The 25,431-nt window shown below is 47.8% G+C and overlaps 1 protein-coding gene and 1 long non-coding RNA gene across 3 annotated transcripts; one reads left to right on the top strand and one right to left on the bottom strand.

Annotated features, from left to right (window-relative positions):
- Positions 1 to 364: 364 nt before the first annotated feature.
- Positions 365 to 19,453, bottom strand: LOC115499956. Of its 2 annotated transcripts, XR_004344385.1 has the most exons (4): positions 18,392 to 19,453; positions 17,601 to 17,668; positions 7,070 to 7,499; positions 365 to 492 (listed from the first exon to the last, which is right to left on the bottom strand). It is a non-coding gene; the product is annotated as an uncharacterized LOC115499956 (long non-coding RNA). The 2 variants fall into 2 exon arrangements; XR_003964326.1 differs by having other exon boundaries at positions 17,601 to 19,453.
- On the top strand, positions 12,265 to 15,798 carry CD4H9orf152 (chromosome D4 C9orf152 homolog). The gene is made up of 2 exons (XM_030294239.1): positions 12,265 to 12,457; positions 15,151 to 15,798. The coding sequence occupies exons 1-2, from the start codon at positions 12,265 to 12,267 to the stop codon at positions 15,675 to 15,677; spliced, it is 720 nt and encodes a 239-aa protein (XP_030150099.1). The 3' UTR covers positions 15,678 to 15,798.
- Positions 19,454 to 25,431: the final 5,978 nt, after the last annotated feature.

Here is a 25,431-nt window from a genome sequence, read left to right as displayed (position 1 = left end):
GGGGGAGAGGGAGAGAATCTTAAGCAGGCTCCACACTCAGCACAGAGCCTAACGCAGGGCTTGACCCTACGACACTTGGGTCATGACCTCGGCCGAAATCAAGAGTCGGATGCTTAACCAACTGAGCCACTCAGGCGCCCCTCATGTTTTTTAAATCAAATCTTTCAAAGTGACAATGCAATTTTCAGAATACATGTGCATTACTGGACAGTAGGACATGTGACTACTGGTCACCCCCTAGCTACAGACAGGGCATATCAGTGACACTCAGGTGAAAGAATCAAGTACACGTGAAGACAGGGATGGGGGGGGGGGGGGGGGCGGGTGGCTGCTGTTTGCAGCTTGGCCTTCCACTCACCCCGGCTCGTATGACTCCTTCTTCCCCAACCAGCCATTATCTTGGGGTTGGGCCTCCGGGGCACCCGGGCCGTGTTCTCCTTCTGTATCTCGATGGGGACCTCATCTACAGTGGGCAGCAGAGAGCACAGGATCCTGGAGCAAAAAGCAAACGAAACTCAGCTCAAGCTCTCCTCCAAGGAGCTGTAGGAGCCTGCGGGCCCAGGAGCAGCCTGGTTACGGACAGGTCACTGTTTTGTGCCACACCTGTAACTGGTTTGCCTTCTCTGGGATACCGGCTGGGAAGCTTTGCTCTAGGAACAAGGAACCTTAGAATACGAAAGGCAGGGTAAAAGACCCAGGGAGGCAGTGAGTGATCAGAACAATTCTCCACTCTGGCTGCACAGTTTTATCTACTGGGTTTGCTCTAAACTATTCTGGTAGCGGGGGCCCCAGTCCCAGAGGGTCTAATTGCTATGAGCGAGGCACAGGCATCAGGAGATAGTTCTAAAGTTCTCCAGGTGATTGTAATGTGCAGCTAGTAACAGGAAGCACTACATTCACGTGTCCTGGATCAGGAGTATCACTGAGGAGTCTATGCAGGGAGAAACAGGTGTGGGTGATCTGAATTGTTACTGCAGAGTTAAAGAGGGGGTGCTGGTGTAGACCTGTAGATCAGTATCCCTTAGAGTGTGGTCTGGACACTTCTAACAAATGCAGATTCTATATAAAGTAGAATTTCTGGGGCGGGACCCAGGAATCTGCATTTTAAATAAGCTCTCTCTAGGTGATTCTGAGAACACTAAAGTCTGGGAAGTGAGAATTTGGAGGCAGAATCTACAGGATTCTATTACCTACAGGGGTTAATAGATGAAAAAACTGTAAGATTTCTCTGGAGTGTTAAATGCCCCAAGGAAATCTGTGCACACGGACATTCACCAACAGGCATGCATTTGAATGAGCCTGGCTGAAAAAGCCTATGTGGCCACCTTCAGAGAATTAACACGCTGCTCTCCGCGTAAGCCTCGGTTTTGAGTTTGTGACTCAGCAATCTGTAACTGGTTCAGCAGAGACATTTTGGGGGGTTGTGGGAGACGGAGTGCAGGGAGTAGAAGAAGAAATGGGTAAGAGAAAAGAACATCAATTCTCCATGGTCAATTCTTCTCAGCTTGGAAGCGGTTGATTCTTGCAATACAAAGTATCATTCAGCGGTCCTGCTAGAGACACCTCTGATTGCTTTTCTTTCTGTTTCAAGTCCCCCTTCCTGAGGTTCTCACAAAATACTGCAGTTTGCAACAGTTGCACTGGGCAACCCAGGAACATTTTGCAATATTACAGAATTCATATTACTTTTGAATTTGTATGTAAACATGCAGGCCGGGGATGTAACCTGAAAATGTGACGCTAATTGTATTTCTTTATATTGGCAAGGAGGAGGGCACTGAATACTAGAGTGTGGCTTTATTGTTTATAAAAAAGTATTTAACGCAGTTTTTCACAAATTAAAAATGTTGGTTTTTGGAGTAATTTCTTTATATTTTTGTCCTTTAATTATTGAGGCAATTTTGAATATTTAGAGAAAGTAATTTTTGAAGACCTGAGACTGTTCTAAGTTTTTTTATTTTCCAACTTTTGATTCACATGTTTAGATTAAAATATGTTAAAAATTTGAGTATTTGAAAACAACTATGTATTATTTTTTAAACCTTTAGGTCACCAAAATGAGTATAAGTCAAGATCATAATAGAAATAATAACAGGAGAAAAACAATTAAAAGGGAAAAATAGAAAATTTTCAAAAAAGATTGCTATAATTTTTAAAAGTAGCAGCAATAAAAATTAACCGACTTTATTGAGCATAACTCATGTAAAATTCAGAAATAAGGCACTATGTTATTTATTAATGAGTATTCAATTACTCATGAAAATTAATAAGAAAAATTTCTGCTCAAATCCACATCTTGAACTTCACGTCTGATTTAATCCTTGAAACTTCATATTATTTGGTAAATGATTCTTTAGCTACTAATTAAAACACTGAGATGGAAAAGAGAATTCTTCATGTCAAATGCCTAATTTAGAAGCAACAAAATGTAACTCTGGGTTGTATCTTGTAAGTTAAAATTATACCCACAAACCCAGCAAATTGATAAAAAAGGACAAAACTTCTGGAGTGTTACCCTGTTGGATAATGGTGCTGGAAAGTGACTCTAACCCTTTTCGTAGCTTGAGATTATTTCTAGCAAAACTAAATGTGTCTCAAGTTAATGGTGATGATTTCCACTGGATAAACATGGTAGGAAACATAGTATTTCGTTTAACAACAAGTCTTTCAAACACAGTGATTTAAGCATGTCTTTTTATTCTGTGTTTCAACATCTGGGACCTTACTGACCTTAATGGGACTGCCTGGTCCTGGGCTAACCAATTCCTAGCTCCAGTAAAGGACTCGCCTGTGAATGTGACTTTCATATGCAAACCAACCAATCTAGAGCCTGTATACCTCACTGCCTCTCTATCAGGCTCTGGCACTCAGAGCCACAATCCACCTGTTCTCATCACCCCAGAGCCAAAAACAACAAAAAAAATCATGTTAAAAATCCATAGTGTGTCCATCAATAAATGAATGGATAAAGAGGTGGCACGCGCGCGCGCGCACACACACACACACACACACACACACACACACACTGGAAGTATCATTCAGCCATAAAAAAAAGAATGAAATCTTGCCATTGCAACAACATGGATGGAGCTACAGAGTATAATGCTAAGCGAAATAAATCAGAGAAAGACAAATACCACATGTAGAATTTAAGAAACAAAACAAATGAGCAAAGGCAAGAGCGAGAAAACCAAGAAACACACTCTTAACTATAGAGAGCAAACTTATGGTCAGTAGAGGTGAGGTGGGTGGGGGATGGGAGAAATAGGCGATGGGGATTAAGAAGGCCACTTATGGGGCGCCTGGGAGGCTCAGTCGGTTGAGCGTCCGACTTCAGCCAGGTCACGATCTCGCGGTCCGTGAGTTCGAGCCCCGCGTCGGGCTCTGGGCTGATGGCTCAGAGCCTGGAGCCTGCTTCCGATTCTGTGTCTCCCTCTCTCTGCCCCTCCCCCATTCATGCTCTGTCTCTCTCTGTCTCAAAAATAAAATAAAAAAAACGTTAAAAAAGAATTAAAAAAAAAAAAGAAGGCCACTTATCATGATGGGCACTGGGTTATACATGGAATTATTGGATCACTATATTGTATATCTAAAGCTAATATAACACTGTATGTTAACCGCACTGGAATTAAAATTTTTAAAAATTTAAAAAATCCACAGTGTGAATTCCCACCATGTGTCACAAGAATGGAAGACTAAGGTTTGCCTCTGATTTCTCCAACTGTCTTCCACCAGAACAGCATTTTGCTGCTCCTGGCTGAAAACCAAACGGACGTGTATTTCTAAAAGTTGGAATGAGGGGCCCTCACTACCCAGGTGAGCTGAGCCCAGAGCTCAGATTCTGAAAATCCAAGCCCAAGGCCTGCCATCACTAGGTCGTGATGACAGGTACTAGGCTGCTAGGGACAGTTCCTGTGCCCCTGGGGCCTCTGCAAGTGTTTGAACCAGCCAACTCTAAGCCTGTTTACCCTGCTCCCCCCCCCCCCCCCCCCCCCCCCGGTTCCTTCCTGTGGAAACCACAATTAGGCACCTGCCCACCTTTTCCCCTCATCCTTTCCGCCTCCTGCCTGACCCTGGTGCTTCCCCACATGGCCCCCGCAGGGAACGGTAGGCCGGCTCCTCCTGAGAACCTTGAGTAACAATTATCTTTCCAATGGCAGACATCTCCTGATCTGTTGGCCTCATCATATCTCAATAATAAAACCTACATTAAAATTTTTTTTTAATCTTTATTTTTGAGAGAGAGAGAGAGAGAGACAGACCACGAGCAAGGGAGGGGCAGAGAGAAAGGGAGACACAGAACGTGAAGCAGGCTCCAGGCTCTGAGCTGTCAGCACAGGGCCTGACACGGGGCTCGAACTCGTGAACTGCGAGATCGTGACCCGAGCCCAAGCTGGAGGCTTAACCGACTGAGCCACCCAGGTGCCCCTAAAACCTACATTTTATTTATTTATTTTTTTAACGTTTTATTTATTTTTGAGACAGAGAGAGACAGAGCATGCACGGGGGAGGGCCAGAGAGACAGGGAGACACAGAATCGGAAACAGGCTCCAGGCTCTGAGCCATCAGCCCAGAGCCCGACGCGGGGCTCGAACTCACGGACTGCGAGATCGTGACCTGAGCCGAAGTCGGACGCTTAACCGACTGCGCCACCCAGGCGCCCCTAAAACCTACATTTAAAATTTTTTTTTCAACGTTTATTTATTTTTGGGACAGAGAGAGACAGAGCATGAACGGGGGAGGAGCAGAGAGAGAGGGAGACACAGAATCGGAAACAGGCTCCAGGCTCTGAGCCATCAGCCCAGAGCCTGACTCGGGGCTCGAACTCCCGGACCGCGAGATCGTGACCTGGCTGAAGTCGGACGCTTAACCGACTGCGCCACCCAGGCGCCCCTAAAACCTACATTTTAAAACACAGAAGGAAGTTGTAGAAACTGGCTTTCACATTCCCAGTTCAAGGAAAAGTATGTTACTACTTCCATTCCGTGGCTTACAACTAACGTCTGGGATTATCTTTGGCCAACGTTGGTATTTACGACTGTAAACTAGATTCTCCACGAAAGCGGTATGAAATGTCGCTTGCACTTGAAAAGAAGCATACACACAACTGCCAGAAGTGAGGGCCGGGGGAGGGGAGGTGTGAACAATTGATGACAGTGAACAGACAAGCCAATGCTGACATAGAGTGCTGGCTCAAACTTCATTTAAGAAACAGTGCACCGGCATTATGCCAAGCATTTTGTGTCCTGTTGGGGCAATCTTTGCTTAGCTGACTACAGAAAACCGTGGGCAATATCTACAGAAAACGGTGGAATTTAGTATAAATGATTTTGAAAAACAATGAGGGATGATTATTCGTTCTCCAGGAAGAAAAATTTTAGATAAAATTTGTAGATAGAAGAAATGATCATAATATGTTCAAAGAAGAAATTTATATTCAGTTCAATTTGATTATGGCAGGGACAGATGTCAACTACCACAAGAAACCAAGAAAGTTGATGTGAATATTTCATTCATTTTATATCTATTATAAAAAGCATAGCTATTGACTTTAGTGATGTCAAGTGTGAGCATCTATATGCTTCTTGGCCTTGTTTGAAGTAGCTGTCTTTTGACTACTTCTGTATTGGCGTCTATCTTTTTCATAGTAGCTTGTTGTTCTTTATATATTCTAGATATGAGTCTATTGACTGGTATTTCTATATCCACTCTGTGTCCTGTATTAAAATTTTTTTAATGTTTATTTATTTATGAGAGAGAGAGCACAAGCAGGGGAGGGGCAAGAGAGGGAGACACAGAATCCGAAGCAAGCTCCAGGCTCTGAGCTATCAGCACAGAGGCCGACACGGGGCTCGAACCCATGGACTGTGAGATCATGACCTGAGCCCAAGTCGGACGCCTAACTGACTGAGCCACCCAAGCACCCCCGTGTCCTTCATTTTTACTCTTAATAATATCTTCAGTAAGAAACAGGAATTTCCTCATTTTAATGCAGTCCATTTTATCAACAATATGCCCCATTATTAGTGGTTTTTCTGTCTTGTAATCGTTGCCTTCCCCAAGTAAATAAAACTTACTCTACTATTTCTTCTAGAAGACCTACTGTCTTTTTAAATGTGGACCTACAATTCAGTTAGAATTGTGTCTGATGCTTTGTGCATGATGTGAGGCAGAGGCCGAGATCAATCTTTTCCCACAGGGACATCCATCCGCCTGAACACTGTCGAGCACCGTTTACTGCCTTCCCCACCGCTCTGCAAGGCCACCTTTGTCACAAACATATCAAGCTGTTTCGTTTCAAGGGGTTTTTCTGCTTTCAATAGGTTTATGTGTGGCTTGAAATTTCTTTAATTTAGATTCACTCTCTACTTGGGTCTCTAAGTGAATTCAACTTTGGGGGCATGTAATCCTTGTCAAGAAGCAATCTGAGAGCGTCTTCAGATGGTATATGCTTTGCCTTCAAGCAAAGCACAAGTTGCAGTTTCTGGATGGACCAAAATCTTTCTCCATCTCTGACTCTGTGCCTCTTTGTATCTGCAGACTGCAGGCATGGAGAAGTCAGGACTTTCAAATGCTTGGTTATCTGTCCTCCATGTTCACAAATTGCCTAGAGGCCCACGTTGTTTATATTTGCAATCATCTTTTCATTGCTGCTTTCATTTTCGTTTGACTATCCAAGGAATGTCCACTCTCCCAGGAGGACTGGGCTAAATTTGGGGGCACAGAAGCTAGAGACTAATAAAAGGCTTATTCTTTAGTGATTCACTATTGAGGAAGTGGGGAGGCACCCAGGCCTGCCTCCACCCAGAACTCCTGAGGAGAAAGAACTGAGCAGCCCAGGATGCATGGAAAGAGAACTTCCGGCAAATGTTTAACCTGACTCCGGGTCTCGAAAACTCTTGTGCTCTGGGGCTTAGCGCATCTCCAAATATACCCAAACACAAAAATAGCCCATTAAAAATAAATATCAGAAATAAATAAAATAAAATGAAATACATAAAACATCACAAAAAGTCAAATGAAATGTTGAAACTGATAGTGAGGTTAGGCCAAATTGAGCAACACTCACCTGACCAGTTCACGTGATTTCTATTAAGCCCAGGTGTCATCAGTAAAACCTGCTGGGATCCGAAAGTCATTGTCCAAAAGCCATAGACGTAGTTGAAATCTTTGGTAAAAACAGAAGCAGAGAACCGTAGAACTTTCGGTGAATTTCCTTGGTGTTCAGTGCACACATCTAGATCTGTGCATAAATTCACACGCTATAGAGGGACCTGCAGTGTAGTCTGCGAACAGCAGAGCAGAGGCGTGGGACTCGGACAACACCGTCTAAGCAGAGGCTCATAGCGTGGGTAACAGGACAGGGCAACATTTATATCCGGATGGTTGTGGGTAAGTCCAGACAGAAAGTCTATGAAATTAGGGTCGCTATTCTTCCCCGAATCTTTGTTAACAGGTCCAGACTTGATAGGTAGCAGTGCAGAGGGTCCAGGCCATACCTGTGTTGAGATCAGGCAGAGAACTCAGAGCAGGGAAATTCCACGTCCCCCACCCCCTGTGCCCATATAAATGCTTCTCTGCAAACAGACCTGCCAGGCGTGTGAACAGAAAAAAGTTTCTCCAAAGCTAGGTAGCTTGATAAGTAACTATTTATGTGTTATTTATTTGATAAGTAACTATTTTTATTTGGTTTTATAGCAGGCAAGTGTCTTGCACGGCCTAATACCTTGCAACCAGCAAGAGCTCATTAAATAGTAGCTGAAACACCAACCCCCCCCCCCCCCCCCCCCCCCCCCCCCCCCCCGCCACCTTGCCCAGTTGTTTTGTGACTATGACTCAAAGTCCCCACTAGAGGGCTGGAAGCTTCAAGGTAAGATGATGGATTTTTTTTTTTTTTTTAATTTTTTTTTTCAACGTTTATTTATTTTTGGGACAGAGAGAGACAGAGTATGAACGGGGGAGGGGCAGAGAGAGAGGGAGACACAGAATCGGAAACAGGCTCCAGGCTCTGAGCCATCAGCCCAGAGCCCGACGCGGGGCTCGAACTCACGGACCGCGAGATCGTGACCTGGCTGAAGTCGGACGCTTAACCGACTGCGCCACCCAGGCGCCCCAATGATGGATTTTTTTTTACAGGTCAATACATTATAATTATTGGAACAGTACATAATCATAAGTAACATATATTACAGCCAGAAACTCTAGCAAATGGTATATATGCATCATTTCATTTAAATTATGTATTGTATTTTCACCTAGTGCTTATCAGAACTTGTAATTATACAATTCTTTCCCAGAACTGGACTGGAAGTTCCATGAGGATCATGTCTGTTTAATTTACTTTTCGATATGGCTTCGTGAGTCTGGAACACTATTCACTGTACTGAATAAGTACTGTTGAATGAATAAACATTGAATGAATTGAATCATGATTTCATAACTAAATGGTGGAGGCTTTCTTTTTTTTTTTTTAATTTTTTAAATGTTTCTATTTATTTTTGAGACAGAGAGAGACAGACCATGAGCAGGGGAGGGGCAGAGAGAGAGGGAGACACAGAATCCGAAGCAGGCTCCAGGCTCTGAGCTATTAGCACAGAGCCTGACGCGGGGCTCAAACCCACGGACTGTGAGATCATGACCTGAACCGAGGTCGGACGCCTAATGGACTGAGCCACCCAGGTGCCCCGAGGCTGTTATTCTTATAGTTACATTGTGCTTTGTCATTAGTAAAATTGCTTTTAGATGTCGTAATATCTCTTTTTAGGTATTTAAAATGAATTATTAAGTAGTCACCCCATAGTGGTCCTTCAATAGTTTTTATATACTTTATTTGGGGGCAGGGGGGCGGGAAACATTCTTTAAAAGAGAGTGATAGGCATTGTCAAAACTAAAATCAGTAAGCTCCTTCAGAAGAACTTGTAATATTAACTTATTATTTTGATTAAAGGTACTGTAATTATCTGGACCAACTTGTGAATTTGCCTTCAACAAACTCTTACAGTGCTGACCTCATGCCAGGCACTGTTCTAAAGACTTTATATCCAGGGGCGCCTGAGTGGCTCAGTCAGTTAAGCGTCCCACGTCAGCTCAGGTCATGCTCTCTCGGTTCATGAGTTCCAGGCCTGCATCGGGCTCTGTGCTGACAGCTCAGAGCCTGGAGCCTGCTTTGGATTCTGTGTCTCCCTCTCGCTCTCTGCCCCTCCCCCGCTCACACTCTGTCTCTCTCTCTCTGTCTCTCTCTCAAAAATAAATAAACATTAAAAAAAATTTAAGACTTTATATCCTTACAAAGATGCTATTATTAGCCCCATTTTACAGGTGGGTAAACTGTAACTATTATTAGCCCATTATACAGATGGAGAAACCAAGGCATGGGGGGATTAAGAAACACGATTTGACAACTAGTAAGTGGCACGGCCAGGATGAAAACCCAGGTATTCTGGCAGTAGAAGCCAGGATGTCATCACCACGCTGCCTCTACAATTCACTCACTGATATTGTATATTATTGTTCCATAGAGTTGCAATTGCAATTGCACAGGTAAGGATTCTGATATGGGCCACAGCAAATCAAATCTGGGAAAACTTCTGCACATTTGCATACTGAACTTTTAACATATATTTTTTAATGTTTATTTAGTTTTGAGAGAAAGAGTGAGTGCAAGCGGGAGAAGGGCAGAGAAAGAGGGAGACCAAGGACCCAAAGTAGCCTCTGTGCCAAGAGCAGGGAGCCCGATGCGGGGCTCAAACCCGCGAAGGGTGAGATCATGACCTGAGCCAGAGTCGGACGCTTAACCGACGGAGCTATCCCGGTGCCCCTGGACTTTTAATTCATTGGACATAATAGTGTTGGGAAAAGAAGGTCAGAAAGTGTCCTTGCCTCTCAAAATCTTGTTTCTAGACAGGGTATTATTTTGTCGTTACGTGATGAGAAATTATAAACGGTGATCCCCTTTCCAAAAAACCAAACACGCTAACAAACACGCTAACTAACTTGCAAAGGCCAGCTTGCTCTAGGGCAGAGTTCTTGGCATGGCAACAGAGGAGCCGAAGCATACGATGCAAAAAATTGTTTAATATCATCAAAGTGCAATACACTTCCGGCCAAGGAAGTTTTGCAATAAAAACAACATGCAACAACCATATGAGTCAGCAATTCTGCTCCTACGAAGAGTAACCAAAAGTATTGGAGACGAGTCCTCAAGGAAAAATGGTCCATGAATATTCATAGCAGCACTATTAGGCTTTTCCAATAACGAACTGTATCCTTTTCACAAAGGAGGACATTGGCCTCTCTCTACCAAGATGCGGACTCCCTCCTGATGATCCAAAGACCACAGGCACCTCTATCACAACGTCTAACACAAAACCCTTCTTTCTCCTTTCCCACCTGCCGGTCTGCTCCTCTCCTGTGCCTATCTCTGTGACTGAAAGTACCATTCACCTCCCTTATACGGGTTAAATTGTGTCCCTCCAAATTCATAAGTTGAAGTTCTAACCCCAGGACCTAAGAACGTGACTTTATTTGGAAATGGGGTCATTGCAGATATAGCTAGTTGAATGAAGAGGAGGCCATGAGAGGAGCACCTGGGTGACCCAGTCGGTCAAGCGTCCAACTCTCGGTTTCGTCTCAGGTCATGATCTCACGGTTTGTGAGATTGAACCCAACTCCGTGAGCATAGAGCCTGCTTGGGTTTCTCTCTTGCTCGCTCTCTCTCAAAATAAATAAATAAATATTTTAAAAGATGAGACCATTAGAGTGGACCCTAGTCCAACATGACTGGTGTCCTTATAAAAAGGGGAAATTTGGACACGGAGACATGCACAATGGGAGATCACTATGTGAATGTAAAGGCAGAGGTCAAGGGATGCTTTTACGTGCCAAGGAACACCACAGACTGCCAGCAAAGCCACCGAAGCCAGGTGAGAAGCCTAAAACTGATTCCCTCATAGTCCCCAGAGAAAAATCCAGGCTTGCTGGCCCTTCTGGCTCCCAGAATTATAAGACGATACATTTCTGCTGTTTAAGCTCACCAATTTGTGGCACTTTGTCACAGCAGCCCTAGAAAATGAACACCCTTCCCAATGAAGACTTGCCCTCCATATCACACCCCCTGGATCCCATCCAGTTCACCTCCAGAATGACTCCTAGAGTTCAGCTGTGACCTTCTTTCTATTGCCTCCCGTAGGTGTGCTGGGAAATTGGGTTCTCCGGAAGCCTCATGTTAGGACCAGATGGAAAGCGACTTAGTTGACCAAAGGATGCAAGGACAGACCCCCTGATGCAGGGGCAGAGAGTCTAGGATTCAAAGGGGATATAGAGAGGGTGCGGCTGGCAAGCAGGGGTGAGGGCGCACCTCTCGCTGTGGGTAAGATAAACACCAGCTCACTGCTAGGTTGGAGAATGCTTAGACCAAAGAGGCCGGTGGGAATGTCAGAGAGCTGGGGCTCCCCTGCGTTCTGTCCCCAAGGCGGACTTTGGGGTTGGGCTTTCTTCTGGGATGTGCGCGGTGGGTGAGTGGAGACTTGGGGCTCCCTTCCTACCGGGGTTCCCTAGGGCATGGCTGCAGCATGCACCTCCCCGAGGCACCAGCTTTGTCAGTCTGCAGAAGGCATTCTTTTTTCCAGCTGCAAACCAAACGGACAGGTTTGCCCATGAGCCTCCAGGTTTCAGTCCAAGAGGTGGGAGCTGACGAGGCACCCGGCTTTGCCCTGCAGCAGCTCCAGCCCCGCCAGGAAACCGGAGACTTCGCAGGAACTCCAGGAATTGAACTCTAAACATCGGGATTGAGCAGAGAAGGACCTGGAGTACGAGGCCTCCTTGGGCGCCCAGAAGGCTTCTGAGCAGCTGTGCTTGCCTTGTTCTCTCTCCCTGGCTCCTCCCTCCTCCCCTTAGCCCCCTGTCTTACCACCTTCCTCCTCTGTTCCTTCCTTCCCTCTTGGGGATCCCTTTTGACTTCCTCCCCAATCTTCCTCTCCCCCCTGACTCTTCCTTTTCCTCTTACCTTCCCCTCTCCCGCCTTCCCCTCCCCCACATCCCTCTCACCCCGCTTTTCCCCTTGCCTGAGCTTTACTCCTTCCCCACCTTCCACTTGGCCCTGCCTTCCCCTCCACTGCCCCATTTCCCTTACCTTTCCCTCCCTCTCCTCTTCCCCTCCTCCCTTACCTTTCCACCTGCTCTCCTCACTACCCTCCCGCCCTCCGCCTCTCCTTCTCTCCCCTCCCACGCCCCACCCACCACTGTTTGCTTTTCTCCCGGATCTGGATGAAGGGGTTGCCCTGCCCATGCCCTGCCCTGCCCCATTTGTGGTGGCTGGGGTCTTGCTTCATGGCTGAGGGCTCGGGGACTCAGGCCCCGGGGAAAGGGCCCCGGCTCAGCATCCAGCTCCTGAGAGCCCAGTACGAAGGCCTGCGTCGGCAGCAGAGGGCCCAGGCCCACCTGGTGGTGCTCCCGAAAGGTAGGGCTGGGCAGGTGCTGGGGCAAATGTGGAGGGAGTGGGCCTGAGGGGTGGCTGGGCTGCAGGCAGGGGAGGCGGGGGCTACGGGAGCCCTCCTGGTGGGGAAGAGCAGGGACGCCAGCGGAGGCAGAGCCAGAGCCGGGAGGCCGGTTCAGGGCGGCTCTGCTTGGCTCAGTTCCCCTGCCAACTGACCCAGCGGCCTCAGCCAGGCATCTGGCCGGCTGCCCGCTGTACCCGGCCTCTGCTCTTATGTTCTCACCCTGTAGGACTGTTCTGCCTGGTGGACGGGTGGGGGGAGGGCGGCCGTTGGTGCCCCTGCTGGGCCAGTGGGGAGACGGTAGCTCTTCCTGGCTGGGTCTCACGTCCTGCAAACCAGAGAAACTGGCTCTGGAGAGAGCAGACGTGGCATTCCCAGGAGGCCGGGCGCGGGCCAGAGGCAGCACAGGGCTTAGGGACTCAGGAGGCACCCTGGCTCATGGAGCTTGCTCATCATAGTCTCAAACAGCAGCCAAGGAAGCAGGAGATACAGAAGCCTCAAGGGGAAAAGTCTCTTCCCTCTGGGAACTCAGATTTTATTCCTGGAGAAAGTTTGCGGCACAAGGCTCAATCCCAGCCCTTCCCTCTACCAGAGGAGTGACTGGGTCAAGGGAGGTGGAAAGGTTAATGCTGTTCCTGGCGGGGGGGGGGGGGGTTCACCACCAAGATGAAGGCACCCGTTTCTCCTTTGGGCTATTGCCAGCCAGTGGGTTCTGTCTGAACCGAAATGGCAGAGTCAAATAGCCCTCCATCTCTGCAGGGCATACACTGAAAGGTTCCTAAAGCCCTAGCCCATCCTCAAAGCCCTAGCCCATCCTAAAGCCCTAGCCCATCCTCAATAAATACACTGTATTTATTCATTCAGTCACTCAGCAAACATTCATTAAATTCAACTACTAGCAAATGAAAGTACCATGCTTAACACACCCGTGATTCAGACTCACAACGAATCCCCATAACTGGCGTGTCCCAAAGATAACTTGAACTCGACCTGCCCCATTGAACTCACCGTCCCCTGCCCCAACCCCCCGCTTTGGCTCTTTCTCCTAGGCTCTGTAACTCAGTGCCCTTCTCCCCTAGCGTCATGTGATCACTTAGGACTGGGTAGCTTAACCACAGATGGGCTGGCCAGGCACTGCTTTGTCAGGAAAGACTCCTGATTCCCAGGCCAGGTCAGCCACTCTGTGGGATCTGTTTTGCGGTCAGGGTCCAGGTGTACCTCCCACTTTAGTCCTTTTCCTCGGTCTCTGTGGACCAGAGGCTGTGATGGACAGCTAAGGAGGCTCCTCTCCGCCACCAAGACCTGCCTGTTCACCTTAACATAGCGGAGAGGACACTAGTTCCTGGCTTCTCCCATCACGTCCCCTCCTCCTCTGTTCTCAAATAGGTACATAACATTTTGACTATTTGTGAAGGTTTTCGTGCTGAGAAAAACCGTGCGGTCCTCAAATGGGAACAGATGTCCAGTCTCACCACTGTTGGCAGAGATGGCCACACCAGTCCTGTTTTCTTAGATTCCCAGAACTGGAGCTCAGGGCTTCCTGCTGCCTTGAGACCTCCGACACCAGCTCCCTGCCCCTGCAGAACACGTGCCCGCACACTCACTTTGTCCTGTACGGGGCCTCGTGCTGCGACACATGCCCGAATACTCAAGAGAGCTTCACGGACAATTCAGAGGGAACCCCGGGCTGGTCACAGACCTGCTGTCCTGGGAATGTGCCTTCCAGTCATCCCCACCACCTTCTCTGCCACCAAGGGTTGACAATAAACTATCACGTGCCGCATGGTGGTAAAAATACATCCCCAAGAAAGAAGAGGGACATCAGTCTGGATCCTCACCCCTGCAGCCAGTTCAGGGAAGCAGTGGGAGCTGCTGATGTGTTCTCAGAACTGTGTCTGTGGGAGGGGAAAAGGGGAAGGGCCAGTCGTCCAAAAGGAGCATCCTCTACCTTGGGTGGGAAACCTGTTAGTTGAATCCCGGAACAGAAAAGCCTGTAAGAGTAACCTTTTCCCCTGGCCGGTGCGTGTGAACCTGTACCTACCCTTCTGTCAGCTTGACATGCTAGTTCCCCAGCTCACTGCAGTTAAGTCCTGGAGTCTATAATTAAACCCAGTTCTGCTTGAGATTTTTCTTCATAGCATTGGTTACCACCTGCGATTTTATTATAATATAGTCGCTTGCTAGAATGACTATAGAATATTTTCTGTATAAATTGTTAAATTATATAATATGATATCTGTATAGAATATGTATTATAACATATTCTACCCCACTAGAACCCATCCATGAAGATGCGGATTTTGTCTCAATGTTTACTGCCGTATTCTCAGAACCTAGGATAAATAGTCCCTGGCATATAAGGAGTGCGTGATAAATATTTGTGGAATGAATGAATAATTGTGCCTGAGTGTGTGTTAGAGAGCTTGTGTGGGTGTGAATGTGTGGGCATGGGAGGGGATGCACATGTGTGAACATACGTAAGTGGGGTCATGTGGGACCCACGTATGTGTGTGTATCCACATGCAATGTACCGGCCGCCTGGCTTCCTTGACGTTTTGGGATCATATTCCTTCAGCTTGAAAGCTCTGAGACCCCTCAAAGGAGAGCTGCCCATGTACATTCTGGTGGTGACCCTGCTTGTGCCTTGCTTTGTCAGGAGGGTACGCGTCTGCTCCTGCAGAGTCCATGGTCAGTGCTGTTTGGATTAACAAGGAGAGAAGGTGTTCCCTGTCTCTGGAAGAGGCAGATCCTGAAGCAGAGGTGATGCTGGAGGAGGCTGACAGAGGCTGTCTTCAGGTCCCCGAATCTCCATGGCACAAGCACCTAGAGATGCACCGCTGGGTCCAGACCTTCCATCAGGAAACCGGTCTTCAAGTGAAACACAAGGGCAAGCTCATGGGGTCCGAGCAAAGGCTCCCTCAGGAAGGAGACCCGGGCTCGTTTGAAAACAATCAGATGACTCAGCAAGGGACCAGCATTCTGGAAACAGCCCGGCATGAATGTCAGGAGGACAATGTCCAAACAAACGCAGCGGGATCTGGCTTAAATATCGGCATTCAGTGCCCTCCTTCCATAAAGAACCCACACAGGTCTGAAAAACCAGCTCACTATCCATTTCCCCAGAGGAAAACTCCCAGGATCTCTCAAGCTGCCAGGAACCTGGGCTTATATGGCCCAGCCTGAGGCTTTCTACTCAGCCAAATGTCTCAACTTTGAAACTATCGATGACCTCATCAAAGAACATGGGAGGCAGAGCCACAGCTAGGGCCTCTAGCTATGCACAAGAGCTAGACTAACTCAGTTGCAAGGATTCTGAACTTCATGGTGGACACACAGTCTTGCCCTTCAAAAAAGAAGAGATTGCCTAGACCAGATTGCACACAGTCCAGGATGAAAGAGGGTTGTCTAATCGATGCGATGTGGCCTTATTCTGCTTATATACAAAGACCTTGCTATGGAGCCCTAGATGCCCATTCTTTGGGGAGGCCCAGTAAGACACCTCCTCTGTCCCTAGAAAAGGGAATTTGCAAACGTAACACAGGCGCCCTAGCCAATGGAATGCCTTAGCAGTGCCCTGGAGTCAACGGGCGTGGGCAGTCTTGTTTTCAGTATCTTCTGATGATTTCTCACATGATCTGGAGAAGATGAGCACTGAGAATTGCCTTTTTCTGGTTACTGTGCCTGGAGGCCAGCTCACTTAGAAGTCACTGCATTCATTGGGAGTGACCACACCATTTCAGCTAAGACTCCCAAAGTATGGTCACTGTGGGTTAAACAAACAAACAAACAAACAAACAAACCTACTGTTTTGTGTGTTAAGGGTGTTTAGGCCATCTCTCACCTCTCACTGAGACTGTACATTCCAGACCAACCATTGGTTTATTTCTTTGCCTCTCTCCCTCTATTCTTTCCTCCCTCCCTCCCTTTCCTTACCTTTCTTTTCCTCTCTTCCTTCCTTCTATCCTTCCTCCCTTCCTTCCTTTCTTCCCATTTGTCTGTCTTCTCATCCTCCCCCCCCCCCACTCTCTGTCTCCTAATTAAGTTCTTATTAAACACTGCCAGTGATTGAAGATATATAGTAGTTGGAGCCTGAGCAGGAGACAAAGAAATGCTCCTATTGGAAAATATGTAGTCCCCACAAACTCCTTCCTCTTCAGCCGAATTTGAAGAACTCAGATCCTTCCTGGGATATTTTAAACTCAAGAAAAAGTGAACCAGGTGTTACTTGGGTGATGAGAAGAAAGTCAGTCTTTCTTGGTTAATGTTTAACTTTAGGAATGATATTTAAACACACCAAAGGTGCCTTTCCCTCATATCAGACAATCGCTCTGTAAAGTTTCATTTGTATTTTCCTCTTTTTCCCCAATGGCGATCCTGTCTTGTCCATCTTCATCCAGAGTTGTTAACTAGTTGTGTCATTACCTGTCAAAGATACGTATGTGCCTGCTCATTGGATCACCCAGAAATTCACTGCAGTTTGGGGGTTTGTTGCATTTTTTTGTGAATAATTCTTAAGAGCCACGGTTAATTTTTTTTTTTTTTTAGTCTAATGGAAAATAAGGGAATTTTCTGAAAAAACTTTGTCCTCCACTTTTGTTGTAAAGAGGATTCCCAGGGGCTACTGGGTGGCTCATTCAATTAAGCGTCCAGTTCTTGATTTGGGCTCAGGTCATGATCTCACTGCTTATGAGATTGAGCCCTGTGTGGGGCTCCATGCTGGGAGTGGAACTTGCTTAAGAGTTTCTCTCTCCCCCCCTCCCTTTCCCTCTGCCTCTCCCCTGCTTGTGGCTTTCTATAAATGAATGAATGAATGAGGATTCCCATAAGTAACCCCTCTTTCTACAATGTATCAGTCAGACAGGCTATGTTTTGCTGCGGAAACAAACCTTCAAATCTTACAACAGAATTTTTTTTTTCACTCATGAAAAGTCCATGTGGATTTGGGCAAACTTCCCAGGGCAGCTCTCGTGCATATATGGCCGAGAGTTCAGGCTGCTTCAGCATCATGGCACCTACAATATCGATACTGGGTTCCCTCATCACTGTAGCAGGAGAAGAAAGCCAGGTACACAGTCATGTACTGGCTTTCAAGTCACTTTTGCTTACGTTTCGTTGTCCAAAGCAAGTGTCATAGTCCTATCTTCACTTCAAGGGTATGCAGTCATCCCAGGTGCCTGGAAGGAGAGAAGAAATGGAAAGCATGGATGAACAGCACTAATGGCTAACACAGGTAGATAGGGGCCAATTATAGCACATTATTAGATTTCATTCTGCATACAATAAGTAGTCATTAAGAGATGTACGCATGAGACTAAAATGATTTAATCTGCAGTTTAACCAGATTACTTGGGTTGTTCTACAGAGAATGAGTTGAGGGTCACATTAAAAGGCAATGGCCGGAAACGGCCAGGACAAGTTCGGTGGGAGAGATGCTATCAGCTCAAGCAAGAGTGGGAGCTGAAGAGACGGGGAAGAAGTGAATACATCTGACGTATATTTTGGAGATAAAGTCATTAGGATTTACTGAAGGAAGATTACAACAAGGGGTCCTGAGTTGGGGATGTTCGTGAGGCACACAAATGAAGATATCAAATAGGCCGGTGGATAATTGAGACCAAAGTTCTGGACTGGACATGAATTTAAGGGACACTAGTATGTGGAGGCACTGAAAAAATGAGCAAAGGTGAGCTCACCTATGCAGAGTGTCGAGAGAAGACAGGGTCCAGAATTAAGTCCTGAAAATGCACAGTTTACTTGGTTGAAAAATCTCTAAGGATTTTTCCAATCCTTCCTTAGAAGAGGTGGGGCAGAGGGAGGAGGGGGCAGTTGAAGGACACCGCAGAGCAGGATCCTGACTGGGGACAGAAGGAGAGCCAGGGTGGTGGGGAGTCACAGACCTTCAGAGGCTGGACGTGGCACAGGTCACCCTCCTGACTGCAAACCTTCCACAAATCCCCATTTTCTAGATCCACATTCCTCAGTCTGGAGTTGCTTTTCCTTGAGCATGGGTTAGAAGGCCAGAGTCCAAGAGGCGATGCCTGCGTGGGAAACCTTTTCAGCCAAGAACAGGCCAGGTCAGTGTCCACAAGTTCAGGTCTGAGCCGACTGCCCACCGCCAAGGCTGATCGGACAGAGCACCCTTGTCCCCGAGGCCTGGCCTTCCCTGGGCCCGAGTTGTTCTCGTGCTGAGGATCTAGTGTTCCCCTGGAAGAGCTTGAAGGAAGAGAGGGAAAGGGCAGGGCCGGTTTGGGATCCTTCCTCCTCCCACAAGGCCGCTTCTGCCAAGAGCATTAGACCAGAACCATCCCTCTGTTGCTCGGTCACACTCACACTTCCACCAGCCCATGGGCTGGCACACCTGCTCGGCTAGTCTGGGCCGTCATACCAGCCACAACCGATTTTCTCTCTCCCGTGCTGGGCAGGACTGGAGCTAACCTCTTCCCCCACTCTCCACAGTGCTAGCAGAGGAAGGCTCTCATGAACTAGGGACCACCCAGCTCACAACAGACGGCCCTGCATCAGGCCTCCCAGCCTTCCCACCACAGTGAGGACCCCTCCCCTCCCCAGCCCAGCCCAGCCTGCCACCACGTGGCTGCTGGTGATGGCCTTCAGTCCTCGGGCTCCAGTCTCAGCACTGCCATTAGGAGACATGACCTTGGCTGGGTTCCCGAACTCTCTGAGCCACACGAGTCCCAGTTACAACATGAGGCCACAATAGCCCCTGTGGGCAAGAGCAGGGACAGGAAGAGGCCTTGGCATTAGCTGGCAATTCCGCCATCCCCACTAGGGGCAGCCTCCCTGCATGCCACCTCAGCCAGGATTCCCTAACTTTCCATCCCAGTTCTTGCCTCTGGCTCAAGTCAGATCCCACAGACCTCCCTCCCCACCCCAGCACAGCCTGGAAGCAAATACCTTTAAGGCCAGCGGATCAGGGTGGGGGGTGGGGGAGGAGGAGCATGGTCCCCTTGCCACACAGCCCTCCCCCATTCAGAGGGTACAGCCTTTTGGCACCAGGGTGGAAGGCAGAGAGAGAGCACAGATGGCTCTTTATGTGATAGGTTGTGGTGTCTTTTGAGTCTCTCTTCCCTTGGTTGTCTACACTGACCTAGCTCATGGTCTGTGGGCTTCGTGTGGACAGGTGGTGGCCCCCACAGGCTCGTGCAGACAAGGAGCTCCATCCCCTAGCTCCAGCCCTCCCACCCGCTATGCATCAGAGGTCTACCTCTCTTGACTGGGCGCCTGGGTCTCATCTACTCTCTGCTGGCCCAGCTGGGGCCTGTGCACACGAACAGGAGCCATTTCTGCACCTGCTTGTTGCCATCACCTTTGCTAGAGAAGGTGGTCTAACTTAAGCAAACCAACTCCAAGCCTGTAACGCCTCTAGGTTACAAAATTGAAACCTAAGGACAACCAGTCGCAAACAGCCAACTAGGCGTTGGGCTATAGCCAATCAATCATTCCTTACTCTAGTTCCCTGGCTGCTGTATCCAAATCTCTCCCTGAGCTTCTGCTGGTGGAGCACCCCTCACCACTTTCAATTGGGGGCTGCCTGAGCAAAATAGATTTTTGCTCAAATAAACTCTTTGAGTGTTTACCATGCCTCAGTTTATCTTTTAACACTATGTGAAACTGCTCCTGTCTGATCCCTTCCCTTCGTTTATTTCTACATCATCATAGCTAGGAAATCCTCTTGAAACATTTTTGTCTTGAAACTACTGGTGGCGAGATTGGTGCTCCTGTCTGGAGGCCAGAGAGAACCCTATGACTTTCTAAATACTGCTTCTTAAAACCTAACCCTTCCCCAGCCGCTGATGCACTGGGTATCCCTACTTTGCACTAATATTCCTTTAGGTCACTTCCTTGCTGTTTAGAAAGACCCACCTGACCCACCGTCAACATTTTCTGTCTGCACATAAATTCCTGAAGTTTTTTTTTTAATTCCTGCTGCAATTATGTTTCGTCCACAGCTAATGAACAATTCGCTTCCTGGAAACAGTATTCAAGTGACTAAACTTTTCATTTTCATTTTATTTCTTGGCTCTGGGCTCGTGGCAGTTCCGTGAAGTTTTCCCTCTTCACTGCCACCCAGAAAGACAATACAACCACAATTACGAACCCTTTTATCTCCCTTCCTGTTGTCTGTTCATTGATGAATCTACCACCTGGCTGAGGTTTTTGTTGTTGTTGTTTTCTTTTTGGTTTATTTTGTTTTGCTTTGCTTTGTTTTTATTTTTCCAGCTACTTTAATTATAAAAGTCTTTTATGTTCTCCAAAAAGAAAAAGAAAAAAAAAACCCAGAAGGTAGCAGTCTAGTACAAAGATATACAATTGGAAGACGTTGCCACCAACTAGATCTGACAATAACTCATACTGAAGACGCTGAAAATAAAAGCAAATTAAAACAAAGTACTAAGCCAGGGGTCTTATTTAATCAGGGATGTTCACCACCTAGAACTCTTCCAAATAATACAGTGCTTGGTTACTCTAAAAAACAGAAGCAATGAGCCTGGAATCAGGCTGTGCATATTTTGAAAAACTTCTATGATCAACACCATTCCTGATAAAGAAGCACTGTATTAATATGAACCATGTTAGCTCTAAACCAGGACTTCTCATCCAGATATACCTAACCCTTCCCCAGCCTGGCTGTTTTTATCCATCCCCGAATTCCCCAAGCTCAGGATCACAACCAAGGCTTGGCAGCATGCCAACCTCTCAGCCTTGGCCAAGAAATGGAAGAAGGAGGGGAACGGTGGTGGTAAACACCTCGTCCTCTGCCAACCCACACTCCCCACGTGTTATTAAGGAAAGCCTGATCTGGCCCTCAGGATCAGTAGGAGATCTAGGTCAGCGAATAACCTCCCGATGCAGGAGCAGCTCTGCTCACAAGAAATGCAGAGCTCTCCTGGTGGGAGGGACTGGAGACAGCTTGTCCAGACTCCTGCCCCAGCCATGGGTCTCCACCCCCTGCCAGTCTCAGATTCCACTTGCCAGATTCTCCCCCAACACCAGACACTCGCTTTCCTTTTAAGGTTCTGCCCATGGCACTTGTGGCTACATTCACAACCTGAGGACTAGGAGCGATCGTCTCCCAAAACCCAAGCTCCTCTCTGCTGAGCTCTACCACGTGCTGACAAAATCAATGGGAAGACCCCTGACCAGCCACAGACCACCGCCAGTCTCCAAAGGGTGTGTGTGTGTGTGCAAAGGAGACTCAGAACAAGCGCTCACTGTGGCCAGACCCTGGTGATGTGGCCCAAACATGAGCTGTGGGCCCCCTGTTGCCCCTCGAGCCTTAGGCGCGCAGCTGGGTCGGCCCTGTCCAAAGGCATTGGCCTAAGACAGTGCTTCCCAACCCTGACTGCACAAGAGAATCATCATGGAACTTGGACAATATCTAACTAAATTACAATCTCTGGACTAGGGCCAGAGCATTGATATTCTATATTTTTCTTTTTGATCAAGGCATAAAACAGGTCAGGTGTGGCAAGTGTGTGTGTGTGTGGGGGGGGGGGGGGCGTGTGTATTTTTTTAAGTAGGCTTCATGTGCAGTACGGAACCCAGCACGGGGCCTGAACTCATGACCCTGAGATCAAGACCTGAGCTGAGATTAAAAGTTGGATGCTTAACCAACTGAGCCACTCAGGCACCCCTCTTCAGAGTATATCTTAAAGACTTATTTATGTGTGTGTGTATATATATATATATATATATATATATATATACTTATTTTCATAGATACACCCACACACACACAGCATAGATCAAGATAAAAATTGCCAACATTCTAGGAAGTTCCCTTCAGCCTCTTCCCAGTAACCGGCCACAGTTTCCCAATGCCCTATTTTCATTTTTTGCCATCATGAATAAAGCTAGTATTGCTCTTTGGACGTGTCCTTTGGTGGCATTTGCTTTCACTTCTCTTTGTTAAATTCTCACCGCCCTCTTTTTTTTTTGTTTAAAGATGCCTGTCTAGGCCACCTGGGTTTGAGCAGGGGCAATTTTTGGTAGCTCCCCTCAGATATTCTAACGTTTTCAGCATCCAGACCCACTACCTTAGGACCACGTGGATTGCAAGCTGGAGGCTCAAACAAAATTACTCAAGGGACAGAGGCTTCCCTCTCTTCTTCATGTCCCCTCTCCTTTGGGTCCTATGCTTCTTCTGCTTGACTTTCTAAAGAGGGGGAGCAGGGATGGGGACCCACCCTGCGGGGGAGACAGCCCATGCACATTGTATCACACCAGCTTTGGGGATGGGAAAATCTCACCCCCGGGTCTGGGGCTCTCTAAAAAAGAGAGTCCACCAGAAGGGTCATTGATCCTCCTGCCAACATGCAGGCCAACTGTATTCCTTCTGGGGTAGAGTTAGGTGGAGACAAAGCCTTGGACTTCCTCTAGGCTCACCTGTGTGCCCTTCACCCCCCGTGGAAGCCCAGGCACATGGGTCACTTCTTGCTGGAGGGTTCTGTAATTTCAGGATTCTTGTTGAGATGAACTGGAAGCCATACACAGACGACGGTGAACTCGATGATTTCAGTGAGCAACACTTCAGGGCAAGGGCCCAGAGCAGTCTGGGTAAGAAGCTCCCGAACACGGTCTCTGTGGTATTTATCCAGCGGACGAGGAGGGTGGGCAGTTATTTTCAGAGTGTTATAGAGACACTTTAGAAATTTCAGAGTGATTGACTTTGTAGCGATTGGGGTCACCAGTGGTACCCCGGCCGATCACCTAGCTCCGTGGTTCTGCAGACCAGCAGCAATTTCTTCGCTGGGTACAGGTCAGAAATGAGAATTATGTGGCCCCGTCCAGATCTGCTGACTCAGAAACTCTGGGGGCGAGGCCCAGGAGGGTGGTTTAGCACGTCCTTCGGGTGACTCTGAGGCAGGCTCACGTGTCACGATACAGGCTGTTCCCCGCCTTCGCGTGTGATCGGTACGCACGGGTCACATTTGGCGGATTTCCTCTTATAGATTTCTTTAAGCAAAAAAAGATCCCTTTAGTGTTCCGAGCACTTGCACAGAAACGAGGAGCATTGCTTCCTGGCTTTGGAGAGACCACTGTGACAAGTTCGCTTACTGACTTTCGGCCCCGGTTTCCTACTCTGGTCTAAAGAAGGGCAGTCCTGGTAGCCTCTGCTGAAGAGAGAAAGGAGGTGACAGGGAAGAAAAGTCACCCCTGCAAGCCCTGTAGGAAGGGCACAGAGCCCCCGGCCCTTTGTCCCAATAAGCCCCTTGCTCGCCCGTGGCGTGGAGAGAAGAAGCCCCGTGTGCTTGCTTGCTGAGCTCAGGCTCCCGGGTTGTGACTGGCAAGTGAACAGTCTAGTTGCAGAGAGAGAACAAATCTCTTCCGGGTACTGAGCTGTTCCCGCGTACCAGACTCTGGGCTGCGACAAGAGAGGTGGATGCACAGGAATGTCACATGCTCTGTTCTTCAGGACGTAAGCAAAGCTTCTGCACATAGAACAGGCATGACACATATGGCAGATAATCCTAAACCCAAATCATAAACCACAAGTGGTAATACACTAAGAAGTCGAGTCGGAGGAAGGGGAAGGCTAAGTAAGAAATTCACTTAAAAGATTTTTTTTTCTTTAGGTTTATTTATTTTTGAGAGAGAGAGAGAGAGAAACAGAGCGTGAGCAGGGGAGGGGAAGAGAGAGAGGGAGACACAGAATCTGAAGCGGGCCCCAGGCTCTGAGCTGTCAGCACAGAGCCTGATGTGGGGCTTGAACTCGTGAACCACGAGATCATGACCTGAGCCGAAGTCGGAGGCTTAACTGACTGAGCCACCCAGGCGCCCCAGAAATTCACTTTTTAAGCAACATTCTATTCAGTGAATCTCAAGAACTTTGGCCACCCCAATTTTTTTTTTAATGTTTATTTTTGAGAGGGAGAGCGAGAGAGTGAGGGACCATGAGCAGGGGAAGGGCAGAGAGCCAGGGGGACAGAGGATCTGAAGCAGGCTCTGCAGATAGCACAGAGTCCGACGTGGGGCTCGAACTCACGGACTGCGAGATCAGACCTGAGCCAAAGTCGGATGCTTAACTGACTGAGCCACCCAGGCGCCCCCATCCCAATTCTACCCCAGCGAACTTATATTATGGTTAGCAATGACCAGAAGCCCAAAGAATTAAAATGCCAACAGCAAATCTTACCTGACAGCTCTGGTCTATACTGCATTTTATTAGGTTATTTTGTTTTATTAAAAACAAAATCCATGGTCATGGATGAAATTCATGGCTGGGCCAGTCACTTTTCTGACCACTCACAGAATCGGGAAGTGCTCTGGCCACAAAGTCGCAAAACACAGTTTCAGTACAGAACTTAAGGCATCCTATCAGTGTCATTTTTAACAAGTAAAAGATCTCTGATTTCATTGAAAGGTAAAACTTCTTCCCCACAGCTCGGGGTTAGAGGTCCGCAGTGGAAGGGTGGGAAGCCTGGTTAGTGCTCACCTACCCGGAGTTTCTAGTTCTCGTCCTAAACGACGTAGAGAGGTTCCTATCCTCTCCAGGGCTGGGAGTCGGTAGTGGCTGGGAGGGAGGGAGATGAGGTAAGACCTTACTTGATTGATACCACCATGAAAGGGCAGGGAAAGAATTAAAGCCAACACTTTCTCGGTCTTGGTTTTTGAGACCCACCGTCTCATCCCTGGGAGCTTCCTTTGACTTGAGAGGATGTACCCCTGCTCCAGCTGGCTGCCCGTAACTCGTCTGCAGCTCTTCTGTGCGTGGGAGTGAAGCCCAGCTTCCTTCTGCTGTTGTTCCTGCCCTTCTCTGGGCAGCCCGGTGTGCGGGATCTAAGGACACCTCACGCCTCTTGAACGAGAGGCCCATCTCTGCTCCGGTGGACACCCACACCATGCTTTGTGCCCGCAAATTCTAGAGAGGAGGCCTAATGTGCACACCCAGCTCTCTTGGCTATGTTGTTACGAAGCC

The sequence above is a fragment of the Lynx canadensis genome, chromosome D4 (genome assembly GCF_007474595.2).
Source record: "Lynx canadensis isolate LIC74 chromosome D4, mLynCan4.pri.v2, whole genome shotgun sequence".
NCBI classification, from domain to species: Eukaryota; Metazoa; Chordata; class Mammalia; order Carnivora; family Felidae; genus Lynx; species Lynx canadensis.
This window is presented reverse-complemented; position numbering and strand designations above follow the sequence as displayed.